This window comes from Salmo salar, chromosome ssa03 (assembly GCF_905237065.1).
Source record: "Salmo salar chromosome ssa03, Ssal_v3.1, whole genome shotgun sequence".
Classification (NCBI taxonomy): domain Eukaryota; kingdom Metazoa; phylum Chordata; class Actinopteri; order Salmoniformes; family Salmonidae; genus Salmo; species Salmo salar.
In genome coordinates, this window is record NC_059444.1 from 16,213,836 (window position 1) to 16,227,247 (window position 13,412).

General features: G+C 42.9%; 1 protein-coding gene across 3 annotated transcripts; it reads left to right on the top strand.

Moving 5' to 3' along the window:
- Window positions 1-554: 554 nt before the first annotated feature.
- On the top strand, window positions 555-13,262 carry ap2m1 (AP-2 complex subunit mu-1). 3 transcript variants are annotated; one of them, XM_014189687.2, is made up of 13 exons: window positions 555-575; window positions 2,031-2,152; window positions 7,640-7,905; window positions 8,005-8,087; window positions 8,244-8,249; window positions 8,375-8,510; window positions 8,806-8,950; window positions 9,389-9,409; window positions 9,915-10,040; window positions 10,226-10,361; window positions 10,571-10,668; window positions 12,103-12,214; window positions 12,340-13,262. In XM_014189687.2, the coding sequence occupies exons 2-13, from the start codon at window positions 2,079-2,081 to the stop codon at window positions 12,472-12,474; spliced, it is 1,338 nt and encodes a 445-aa protein (XP_014045162.1). In that variant the 5' UTR covers window positions 555-575; window positions 2,031-2,078; the 3' UTR covers window positions 12,475-13,262.
- Window positions 13,263-13,412: the final 150 nt, after the last annotated feature.

Consider the following 13,412-nt stretch of genomic DNA (forward strand, 5'->3'; position numbering starts at 1 on the left):
GAATTGAGCAGTCGGAAATCCCGCTCAGTGGTGCGCTTGGGCCTCCACCTCCTTACCTCCTGGCTCAAAGAAAATAAAATGCCTCTCCAAATTCATTCAATTCATAAAAATCACAATTTAACCAACCCCCATCTATTTTTGTGACTACCTGGACCTACCAATTGGTTTTAAAGTATTGAAACCAAACCATATGACATGAATGAAAAGTATTTTAATAAACATGAATGTGAATGTAATAAGTGCTCATCATTTCAAATAGGCTACAGGTTATATTAAACAACATATAAACACTCTAAATAGGTCAGGAACCAGACAGGGAGACTAAGAAGGAACGACAATTAAGTATGTAGGCTATGTTATTTCAATAATTTTAAGGCTATAGCCTACAAAGAAATACATTGTGAAGCATTTGCGAGTGTGACACAATAGGATGGTAGGGACAATTTGATATTGTGCACTGGTCAGTAAAGGAAGAGGTGGGGAGTATGGGATGTACGAAGTTGTGTGGAGTAGACTACGGGTTGGGAACACAGGGTTGAATGCCACGTTGTGGATGACAGTGCGACATGAAACAGGTCTGTGTGATGAGTGTTAAGTGGAGGAAACGGTGGAGTATGTGTTGATATTTTGGGAGCTGTATGATGTAGATAGGGAGAGATTGTGTGAGGGGTTGGAGGGGCTTTGACGGGGTTTGAGTGGTGTAGAGGGAGGAAAGGTGCGTGGCCTTCAGGGCTCTATTTCAATTTCTTATAGGACTACAACTAACGAAGATAGTTTGTGACTGGGTCGTGCCTGGCCTCACACTCCAGTACAGGTGGTGGCGGTGTACTCACCATGAAGACGACGGTGGTCAGCTGACTTCTCAAGAGCAGGGGAAAGCAATAGGAGCATAATTAGCTAGTGTGTGTTGTAGAACTTTTGCTAACGAACCCTGAAATATATCGGAGAAAAAAGGGACGTGAACTTAGGTGTGTGAGAAGACTGAGGTAAGATTGTAATTATATCGAAGACAAACAGGTCTTAACATATTCAACAGTAAACACAGTCTAGCTAGCGGCGTTTATACCGGCGTTTATACCAGAGAGGCGCTAGCTAACTGACGTTAATTTTAGGCTGGCTGGCTGGCAGCTAGCTAACTATAGTATCTGTCTTATTAACTCTCCATCCTGTTTATTCCAAACCGAAGGTCAACTATCCACTAAAGTTGTATGTGTAACTAGTAAGATATGGTGGAGTATACGTTTTCAGTTGTGCGTTAAAAAGTGAAGGGAGAATATAAACAATTTATGAAATTGTCGAGATGGCGAGCTATCTTTTCCGGTCAGGCAGACATCTTGGCGGGGCAATAAAACAGCGAGTAAACCGCTTAACGTTAGTGGCTTCATGCCATGCACACCATGTCCGCCACATCAAACAACATCCTCCTTTCGTGGAAGGGAAATTATCTTGCTAATCCAGCTATATGTGTGTCCAGCTAAGTAAAATCATGTGCTGGCACGGGAAACTGTCTCGCCTTCTGTTACCGTACCTGGTGACAGCTAGAATTCCAGGAATGTCTTTCATTTCATGCATATTATTCGTACGCCTCATTATATTATAAACTACAGCAAATGATTAACGTTAATACGTTATTTGTCCCCCACCACACTGGGCATAATAAGGAAAGTCTGTATTCTTCAATCCAATACCAGCAACCGTCCATATGAACTTGAAACCACTCCCATACTATTCATAGCTAGCTAGCTACTGGGAATTCTGCAAAACATTAAGACTAACAAAAATTTCTCTCATATCTAAGCAACTACTTATTAATCCTACTTTGGATGCGAGGTGACAAATGAGTTTCTGTGTGTACACATCACCATTGTGAATGAGTGATCATCACTAAGTGGGAGTTAATATAGGATTCTCTGCTGGAAACATCCTAGATATTTGGGTCTTTCAGAATCACCATTATTTGCGAAGCACATTTGCATGTAACATGAATTTAACTTGATGAAATGTCATATCACCCTTTCGCTCTTTGTTAGGTGGGTGTTGTTTTCACCATGGCCAGTTTGGACTAAGGAGCAGCCACGATGATTGGAGGACTGTTCATCTACAACCACAAAGGGGAGGTCCTTATCTCTCGTGTCTACCGCGATGACATAGGGTAAGTGAGGTGGTAATTGGTTCTGGGGATTATAGAAGTGGGTTGTGTTACGAGAAGGAGATAGGAAATGGTGTCCACCTGCTTGGCCTGAGGTAAGTTAGGGAGATGAATAAGATCACTTTATTTGTAAATTGTACACAAGGTCCAACAGAAATTTGACATCTGCTTTATCCCAACCCCTCTGAAAGACGCACATGCAGGTTGGAGCAGTGGTTTGCCACACTGGGCACCCGTGGAATAGTTGTTGGGGGGTGAGTTAAGTGTCTTGCTCAAGGGCATAATGGCTGGCAATGGAATCTAGGATTTGATAGACAACCCCTAGCTTGCCAACTCACTTCCCGCCAGCTCTGCCTTGAAGTGATCACTGAGGTTCAATGTGAACTGATCAGTGTAAGTAATCACACAGCTTTCACCTGTCAACCCCTGTCTGATCAGGTTTGCTTCAGGGGAGGGATCGGGGAAAGATGCATTTGAATGAGAGGGAGCTGTCCCTAAAATTTTGGTCGACCAAGAGGCTGTTCTTTCGACCCAACGATTGGTCGAAATTTTTAAAAGTGTATTTTTCCATGTAGACATCCTGTGTTTTAATCAAGTCAAGTACAGTGTATTCAGACCCCTTCACTTTTTCCTCATTTTGTTACGTTATAGCATTATTGTAGAATTGATGAAATTACTTTTTCCCTCAAATCTACACACAATACACCATAATGACAAAGCAAAAACAGGCTTTTAGATTTTTTTTCAAATGAATAAAACAGAAATATTTACATTAGTATTCAGATCCTTTCCTATGAGACTCAAATTGAGCTCAGGTGAATCCTGTTTCCATTGATCATCCTTCAGATCTTTCTACAACTTGATTGGAGACCACCTGTGGTATATTCAATTGATTGAACATGATTTGGAAAGGCACACACCTCCATAAGTTCCCACAGTTGACAGTGCATGTCAGCAAAAACCAAGCCGTGAGGTCAAAGGAATTGTCCGTAGAGCTCCAAGACAGTATTGTGTCGAGGCACAGATCTGGGGAAGGGTACCAAAACATTTCTGCAGCATTGAAGGTCCCCAAGAACACAGTGGTCTTCATCATTCTTAAATGGAAGAAGTTTGGAACCACCAAGACTCCTAGTGCTGGCCGCCTGGCCAAACGGAACAATCGGGGGAGAAGGGCCTTGGTCAGGGAGATGACCAAGAACCCCATGGTCACTTTGACAGTTTCTCTGTGGAGATGGTGTCCTTCTGGAAGGTTCTCCCATCTCTGCAGCACTCCACCAATCAGGCCTTTATGGTAGAGTGGCCAGATGGAAGCCACTCCTCAGTAAAAGGCACATGACAGCCTGCTTGGAGTTTGACAAAAGGCATCTAAAGACTCAGACCATGAGAAACAAGATTTTCTGGTGTGATGAAACCAAGATTGAACTTTTTGGCCTGAATGCCAAGTGTCATGTCTGGAGGAAACCTGGCACCATCCCTACGGTGAAGCATGGTGGTGGCAGCATCATGCTGTGGGGATGTTTTTCAGCGGCAGGGACTGGGAGAATAGTCAAGACCGAGGGAAAGATGAATGGAGCAAAGTACAGAGATCCTTGATGAAAACCTGCTCCAAAGCGCTTAGGTCCTCAGCCTGGGACGAAGGTTCACCTTCCAACAGGACAACGACCATAAGCATACAGCCTAGATAACGCGGGAGTGGCTTCGGGACAAGTCTCTGAATGTCCTTGAGCTGCCCAGCCAGAGCCCGGACATGAACCCAATCGAACATCTCTGGAGAGACCTGAAAATAGTTGTGCAGCGACGCTCCCCATCCAACCTGACAGTGCTTGAGAGGGTCTGCAGAGAAGAATGGGAGAAACTCCCAAAATACAGGTGTGCTAAGCTTGTAGCGTCATACCCGAGAAGACGAAGCTGTAATCGCTGCCAAAAGTGCTTCAACAAAGTACTGAGTAAAGGGTCAGAATACTTATGTAAATGTGAGATAGATATCCATCTTCTTTTTTTTTGTTGTGCCGGGCTCAAACTTAAGCTGCAACATAATTACAGCCATTTCTGATTGAAAAGTTCTGTTACTGAAATCCCTCATATTTTGGGGGAAAACTTTCCCTATTCCCTCAACCCTTGCTCTCTACAAAATACATGTATGCATCGTGTGCACATGACCAATAGGGCCTGACCTATATCATAATCACGTCAATAAATAGCTTATAACAAACTACGAACATTTGGAACAATGTAAACAACACTAAATACATTATAAGCATACCAGAGTCTGTAATGTTTTTTTTTGTTAAGCCTTTATTACAGCAGCCTAAATTGTCGCAATCATTCGTGAATGCAATTTCCGAAATGGAACGGTTTATTTATTGTTTAAGCAAAAAAAATTCTTTAACTAAAATGCTTGATTGCATTTCAAATCACAAATGACTCGTATGCTGTATGGCGATTTATTGAAACAGTAGCCTATAAGTATTGAAATATAGGCCTAAGTAAGTTACGGTATTAAGACAAAACAGAATGAACTCTTATGCCTACAGCTCGACCGTGGTTATACAAGACTACTATACTAAGCCTACTAATGATAATGACATTACTTATTATAATGATCATAATATTAACAATAAGGAGATCAAGAAAAAGGAGCATTATTACTATAAATATAATTTTTCTGACTATTTGGAACAATGTAAACGACACTAAATACATGATAAATAATACCAGAAGCTGTTCTAATGAAAACAAGTATAAAGCCTTTACAGCAAAGATTAAAAACAACTGCATTTGTGTAATTGTTTACTTGACATGTCGCTGCGTGAGGCTTCGTGCTCACGGATTCAGTAGGCTATTAAACACACTCAAACAGGCAACAGAAGCAGGATCTGTCTTATTTCTGTAGATATACATGGATGCTTTGTAATGCCAGGCACATTTAACAGTTAGGCTATTGATTATAGACATTAAGTTGGGATTTCCTCTCTCCTCACTTTTCTTAGTCAATAAGTCAAGGCCTGTTTTCTGATCTCCTCATTCTGCTGCTGCCTCCACTGCATTGTTCTCAACACCAATATACTGGTTAACTTTGCTATTATGCACATAGCAACATGGTCTAGGAAACGATGCCAATTCAACAGCGCATTGATGTGTTTCAGAACCACGGAGAGCAACCACTATCCAACGTGGGAGTAAGAGCATTTGTTATAAAATATTATTTGTATTATTGTGGCACCATTTATTCTTATGTAATATAACCAAATACAATTTCCTTAGACTAATGGACTGTGCCATCCCCATGGCCACCACAATGGATTAGTCCACTCACAGGTGCCAATCAGAGAGGTGAATTGTACACCATGATATTTAGAAAACAAACATTTTTGCTACTGCTCGAAAAAGAAATCTCAGTCGACCAACAGACTATTGACCAAACAATCGACCAGTCGACTAAATGGAGTCAGCCTTAATAAATAAATATATCATTGTAATTACTTAAGTTAACTTTTGTCTTAAAACAAGTGTAATGCCATTTTAAGTTATTGGTCTTTTCCTCCAATAGGTGATGGAGTGTATGTGTAAAATGTTTACAGACATCACCTCAATGCAGTGTGTATCAATCACTCTAATTCTAGCCCCTTGTCAAACCTAACCTCCTAATTCGCAAGATCATAGTTATGGGTAACTACTTTCATTATTCATTCATGTCCTTCCTCTTTATCTAGTGGTTAGGAAAGTGAGGTGGAAGGCAGGTTTTACATGTAGAGGAATTAGTGTAAACCGGTTATTAGAAGTACAGTCGAGCCTTGTAAGGCTTTATTTAACATGGGATGGTAATTGTCTTTTTTGAAATTGAGCACAATTTTTTTTTACTACTGTGATATTGGACCAACATTACAAATATCTTGTGAAAGCTATATAAATAACAATGGAACAAGTATTCATAGTTCATATTGTGTCTGAGGAATGTTTTATCGTAACCTTGGTTGTCAGATGAAAATTTAGAAAAACGTACTCTAAATTGACTCTGATAAACAACTCATCCAACAGGAAGATTTCAACAGATGGGTCCACTGATTTTTGCACCCACCAAAGAAAATAACTGGGCTAATAGCCCGACTATATCATCTTGTGGATAATCGCTATTGTATCAGGTCTCAGACATTGCAAGTTCTCTGGAGTAGCAAATGCTCAACCAACTATCTAACCACACGACTACAGCTCGGATTGATGCAGAATCAATACATTCAATTGCCAAGATTTTCCAGATGAGACTCGACACATTCAAGCTGCTTAAGATTCTAAGACAAGTCTTAAATTCAACCACTATTGGTGGTAAAAGTAGTTCATTTAACACATTGAAACTGCATTTGGTTGCCGACTACAGTGTTCCTCTTCCATGGATGGTATTTCAACACAATGTTACTCGCTCTATGTACATGCACAAAAATGTATTTGTGTGCATTTTGTCTCTTTCTCTCCTTTACATCATCCCTCTTTATCCGTTTGCCATTTTCCTCCATATCGCCGTCTTTGCCACTGTAGGAATAGGTAAGCAATGCACCAGCCTATCGAGCATGTCCCCTGACCCATGGTAACTAATTCCTGACTCCCAATGCATGACCTCTGACCCACAGCAACAACCTGTTGACCCTTTCAGCATGTCACCTGACATATCAGTGACCAAAGAAAACAAAGTTAATTATTGCAACCAACTAATGCCCCACTGATTTTTATACACCTATAAGCAACAGGTGTGGCTGAAATAGCCATATACACTAATTTGAAGGGGTGTCCACATACTTTTGTGTGTATATATAGTGTCTCTTCACTCCTTAATGGACATTACCTTCTGGAAAAAACAGCAGGACAGGCTCTGTTAAATGAGTAAGTATGGTACCAGTGCCCCTTCCATCTTTACCTCCATCTGTCTTAACTAGTGCAGTCCTGACTCTGCAGAGTCCGTAATCTGAAATTGGTTCCAGAGATTCATATTTCTGGGAACTATTTCCCTGGATCGCCTCTGGTTACAAATAAAGGTATGATTAAGAACTAGGCAGTAGCTTTGTGGTCAGTATCATTTTCACTACTGTCAAGCTCACAGAAGTTGTGGACCCGGCACCTAAGGATCTATTCCAGAATATTGCACATCACTGATTGAGAATCGACAGTCTTGTCTGGACATGCTGCCTCATCTGTAGTAAGAACTGTAGTGATTTATACATCTTGGATGTCAAGTAGAAGGTCTGAAAAGGGAATGTATGGAAGGTAGTGTAGGTGATTAGTGTGTGACTATCCCTCTGAAAGCCCAGAGGAGATGGGTAATTTATACACATTACTTTACAGACTACTTATGTATATGTGCGTATTAACCAAGAGCGTGTTATGAGTTTGCTTTTGTTGTGATCAACTGCAGATGGAGGAACATCCTCTTCCACATTTGCTCCTTACTCCTGACATGAAAGTAATCCGTATCTTGCTCTCTACCTTTTTCTTTCTCAGGCGCAACGCGGTTGACGCATTCCGTGTGAATGTGATCCATGCCCGGCAGCAGGTTCGCTCTCCTGTGACCAACATTGCACGTACCAGCTTCTTCCATGTCAAGCGCTCCAACATCTGGCTGGCGGCGGTCACCAAGCAGAATGTCAACGCTGCCATGGTGTTCGAGTTCCTCTACAAGATGTGCGACGTCATGGCCGCCTACTTTGGCAAGGTCAGCGAAGAGAACATCAAGAACAACTTTGTGCTGATCTACGAGCTGCTCGATGGTAACTGTCACTTCGCACAGTCATGCCATTCGGATATTCTTTACTCTCTCTTACCCTTCATCATTTATTCATGGTTTGGTTTCTTTGTTTTGTGTGCAGAGATCCTGGACTTCGGCTATCCCCAGAACTCTGAGACCGGAGCACTAAAGACCTTCATCACTCAGCAGGGCATCAAGGGCCAGGTGAGGATGAGAAGTATCTCCTTGTCACTGCTGATGAGCTCTGCAATGCAATGAGCTCTGTAGCAGAACTGTGTGCCGTCTGTTTTCCAACTGTTTTCTAAAGGTTTCACCTATTGTTTCTTCTTTCTCTGGGATTGTGGACACGGCCGGATGCAGCATCAGGTAATGATGAGCCCCATTTGGTTTTTGGCTGTTGATTTCAGTTCTATTTGGGACATTGGGCCTGGTTTCAACCATACGCTGTTTTTTCCACTTCATATCATGTTGATCTCCCTCTCCTTTTCCAGACAAAGGAAGAGCAGTCTCAGATCACTAGTCAGGTGACTGGTCAGATTGGTTGGCGTCGCGAAGGCATCAAGTATCGACGCAATGAGCTCTTCTTGGATGTGCTGGAGAGTGTCAACCTGCTTATGTCGCCTCAAGGTGAATGTTGGTCATAACACTTGAAAGTAAACGGCCTAAACAGGTGTTGAATATGCTAAGAGCAAAAATAACTAGGGGAAGTGTAGGAGTAATGTTGTTTCAATGGGAGAATCACAGTGGCATAGTGCTCACGTCCTCTCTCCTCGCCGCCTCCTCAAAACCCATTGAATGAGAGAGCCAGAGGTCCCTCCCCTCTGAGCTTCTCTTCCAATGGTTTTTGAGGAGAGAGGACACAAGGAGTATGCGATTGAGAAAAGGCCCTAATGATTGAACCTTTCACTTTTATCCCCTCCAGGTCAGGTCCTGAGTGCCCACGTGTCCGGCCGTGTGGTAATGAAGAGCTACCTCAGCGGAATGCCGGAGTGCAAATTTGGCATGAATGACAAAATTGTCATTGATAAGGCGGGTAAAGGCGGTGTCACTGATGAGGTGGGAAAGAGGTGAGTAAGAGGGGTTGTTTTTGGATGGACCCAGGGTTGGGGTTTATTCTGTTCAATTCAGGAAGTAAACTGAAATTCCAATTGCAAATTTCATGAGGAGAATTGGAATTTCAGTTTAGTTCCTGTCCTGAATTGAAAAGCATTTGACCCCAACTCTGGACAGAGCTTGTCATTAAAGGGCTGGAGCTTAATACAAGAGAATTGTGCTGCAGAATCAGATAAAGAATGTATTTCTCAATTGATTTTCAACTTGGACTATTCAGACTGATAGGCAGTGGTGTTGATTCTGACTTAACCTTCTGTGTAGGAAATAGGAATGCGATCTTTATCAGACCAACTGTCAGTTCCTGGACTAAGACCTCTATATAGAGCTTGTGTTGAGACTTACCATTTTTTCCATTCGAAACATCTTTCTTTCCCTCTTGTTCTGTACCTCAGTGATTTAGGGGGAGGAGGAAGGTACTGTATTGATATCTGGCCTTACTCCCATACCTCCCTGCTGTCTTGTCTATGGTGTCATTAATGGCGACTGCTTTTCTAAGCATTTGAGGAGGCTCCCAATATTTACTGTTTTAATCGAATATTGTGACTGCTAATTGATGAGAATCTAACTAGCCTCCTCAAATCTTTAGTGGACTTCCCAATGGTTGTGTATTTCTTAGTCATCAGTGAGAGTGTTAGCTTTATTACCCACATTCCCACCCGCTTGATCCTTAACCCTGATCCAGTCTTTGACAGGGATGGAGATGGTTAGCATCCACTGGGTTGCTGTGTTGCCATGGTATCCCTTTTTGTGTGTCTTTATGTGTTGTGAGTGTGTTTGGGTGGTGGTGACGTGTTAGGAAGTGGGGCATGTAGAGTATTGCATTTTTAAATGACTGGTTTGTGTGTTAGTTTTGAATGTCTGTATGAACAGGTGTGTATGGTGCATAGACAGTCAACCCTTCTCCCTCTGCTCCTGTAGTACCAGTGGTAAGCAGTCCATAGCCATCGACGACTGTACGTTCAACCAGTGTGTGCGCCTCAGTAAGTTTGACTCTGAGCGCAGCATCAGCTTCATCCCCCCAGATGGAGAGTATGAGCTCATGAGGTAAGTGTGTCACAGGCTAAACTTCAAACCTATATTGACCCTGTGAACGCGCTTGTAAGTCATCTCGCTTTCTGTGTGCATTTATTTAGATGTGCCCAATGATTTTACGCGGCCTCCATCTTTGTACGTCTTTTGTACTCTGTTGCCCCCTGCGTGTGTTTGTTTTGACATGAGAGTTTTACCAGGTACCGTACCACTAAAGACATCATCCTACCTTTCCGAGTCATTCCGCTGGTCAGGGAGGTGGGCCGCACCAAACTGGAGGTCAAAGTGGTCATCAAGTCCAACTTCAAACCCTCGCTACTGGCCCAGAAAATTGAGGTAGCTGTTCAGCCTTTTGTCTTTTTAGATTGTGGTTCGTAACCTTGGGGTAAACCTGTTCCTCTTTTGAAGTTACGTTATGTTTTGTCTCATAAACCTGAAGTCTATTCTTGGTCTGTTAATTTCACCTATTGTTATTCTAAAAAGTTCAGGTTTAGACTGCTGTATGAGAATTTCTTTATCATGTTATGACTTTTCTGTTGCTCCAGGTGCGCATTCCCACGCCGCTCAACACAAGCGGTGTCCAGGTGATCTGCATGAAAGGCAAGGCCAAGTACAAGGCCAGCGAGAACGCCATCGTATGGAAGTTAGTGTTATTCAAGCCTCTGCTTCTCCATCACAGTACCAAAGATCACACTCTTGTTTTGTATCTCCTTCCTTGATTGTGAATGTGTGTGCCCCTGATCTTTTTTGGTGTGTGTTTCCGGCATGTACAGTGAGGGGAAAAAGTATTTGATCCCCTGCTGATTTTGTATGTTTGCCCACTGACAAAGAAATGATCAGTCCATAATTTTAATGGTAGGTTTATTTGAACAGTGAGAGACAGAATAACAACAAAAACGCATGTCAAAAATGATTTGCATTTGAATGAGGGAAATAAGTATTTGACCCCTCTGCAAAACATGACTTGGTGGCAAAACCCTTGTTGGCAATCAGAGGTCAGATGTTTCTTGTAGTTGGCCACCAGGTTTGCACACATCTCAGGAGGGATTTTGTCCCACTCCTCTTTGCAGATCTTTTCCAAGTCATTAAGGTTTCGAGGCTGACGTTTGGCAACTTGAACCTTCAGCTCCCTCCACAGATTTTCTATGGGATTAAGGTCTGGAGACTGGCTAGGCCACTCCAGGACCTTAATGTGCTTCTTCTTGAGCCACTCCTTTGTTGCCTTGGCCATGTGTTTTGGGTCATTGTCATGCTGGAATACCCATCCACGACCCATTTTCAATGCCCTGGCTGAGGGAAGGAGGTTCTCACCCAAGATTTGACGGTACATGGCCCCGTCCATCGTCCCTTTGATGCGGTGAAGTTGTCCTTTCCCCTTAGCAGAAAAACACCCCCAAAGCATAATGTTTCCACCTCCGTGTTTGACGGTGGGGATGGTGTTCTTGGGGTCATAGGCAGCATTCCTCCTCCTCCAAACACGGCGAGTTGAGTTGATGCCAAAGAGCTCCATTTTGGTCTCATCTGACCACAACACTTTCACCCAGTTGTCCTCTGAATCATTCAGATGTTCATTGGCAAACTTCAGACGGGCATGTATATGTGCTTTCTTGAGCAGGGGGACCTTGCGGGCGCTGCAGGATTTCAGTCCTTCACAGCGTAGTGTGTTACCAATTGTTTTCTTGGTGACTGTGGTCCCAGCTGCCTTGAGATCATTGACAAGATCCTCCCATGTAGTTCTGGGCTGATTCCTCACCGTTCTCATGATCATTGCAACTCCGAGGTGAGATCTTGCATGGAGCCCTAGGCCGAGGGAGATTGACAGTTCTTTTGTGCTCCTAATCTCAGCTCGTTACCTGTATAAAAGACACCTGGGAGCCAGAAATCTTTCTGATTGAGAGGGGGTCAAATACTTATTTCCCTCATTAAAATGTAAATCAACTTAACATTTTTGACATGTTTTTCTGTCTCTCACTGTTCAAATAAACCTACCATTGAAATTATAGACTGATAATTTCTTTGTCAGTGGGCAAACGTACAAAATCAGCAGGGGATCAAATACTTTTTTCCCTCACTGTAGGATCAAGCGCATGGCTGGAATGAAGGAATCTCAGATCAGTGCTGAAATCGAGCTGTTGCCCACCAACGATAAGAAGAAGTGGGCCCGTCCTCCCATCTCCATGAACTTTGAGGTAAGTTTGCAGTCACATACACCCTCCCAGCAGTAATGACAAATGTAGCATTTTAGCATACTGTATTAATATGCAGTTGTGTAGAACTTGTAACCTGGATATCTTTGTCCACCTCTTCCCGTCAGGTTCCATTTGCCCCCTCTGGGCTGAAGGTGCGTTACTTGAAGGTGTTTGAGTCCAAGCTGAACTACAGTGATCATGATGTTGTCAAATGGGTGCGCTACATTGGCCGAAGCGGCATCTACGAGACTCGATGTTAGAGAGCGAGCTGAGGCATACCTAGCATTCTCCCTCCACACTTTACATATTTTCTTATGTCCCTCTTTTCCCTCCATCCCGATCTCATCCCTTTATTCCTCAATGTTAGGGATGAATTAAAAAACTGGCGTAACGTACAGACACTATATATGCAAAATGTGAACCATAGTATGGCATCTCTTACTATGGTTAAAGGTAGACTCAGTGAAATGATGTAGACAGCATAGTGGGTCATTTTCTGCAGCAACTAAGAGCGTTGAAGCGGCAACTTCTCTGCTATTTTGGTACCCTGGCTACCACACTGAACCCCTGCACTGTGTGAGCTAAGTGTTGCATCTTGCTCATTTCAATAGCCAGTCCTGCTCATGGCAACATCATTTCGATGAGTCTACCTTCAACTTGCAAACAAACTGCTCCTGTATAGAAATACAAATAATGTGAATTTTCAGGGGGTGTGGGGTGGTATTGAAGGGTCCATAATGTCTTAGGAGGAAAGTGGGGGTCAGTGTTACTGTCCAGTGTGCAGTTTTTATTATAGGGTAAAGGTCTTTGAAGCGTCCACTTGTGATCCATCGTTTTTGTAAATGGCCTTTTGAGTCCAACATCCTCTCACCTGTGAAATGCATCTAGTGAGCTTATTGATAATTGGCTGGAATACATCCTGAGCACTACAGTGGCTTGGCGCTGACCTGCCTTTTCAGAGCCTGTGATGAGGTCGCCCCCCCCGGTGGTCACATTGCCTTGTCTGTAAAACCTGGTGACTGTTCAGTAAAATCCCATCATGTAACCAGCTCTGCCTGTCACTGTCTTTTTCACTTGACTATAAGTGTATCATAAACTGGGTGGTTCGAGCCCTGAATGCTGATTGTCTGACAGCTGAGGTATATCAGACCGTATACCACAGGTGTTACTGCTCTAATTACGTTGGTAACCAGTTTGC

Bases quoted from the DNA above. Each gene is read 5' to 3' on its own strand.
- ap2m1 (XM_014189687.2), top strand. From the start codon at position 2,079: ATGATTGGAGGACTGTTCATCTACAACCACAAAGGGGAGGTCCTTATC. The intron at 8,951-9,388 runs GTGAGTAAGAGG...TCTGTACCTCAG, and splicing joins ACTGATGAGGTGGGAAAGAG to TGATTTAGGGGGAGGAGGAA. The intron at 9,410-9,914 runs GTACTGTATTGA...CTGCTCCTGTAG, and splicing joins GATTTAGGGGGAGGAGGAAG to TACCAGTGGTAAGCAGTCCA.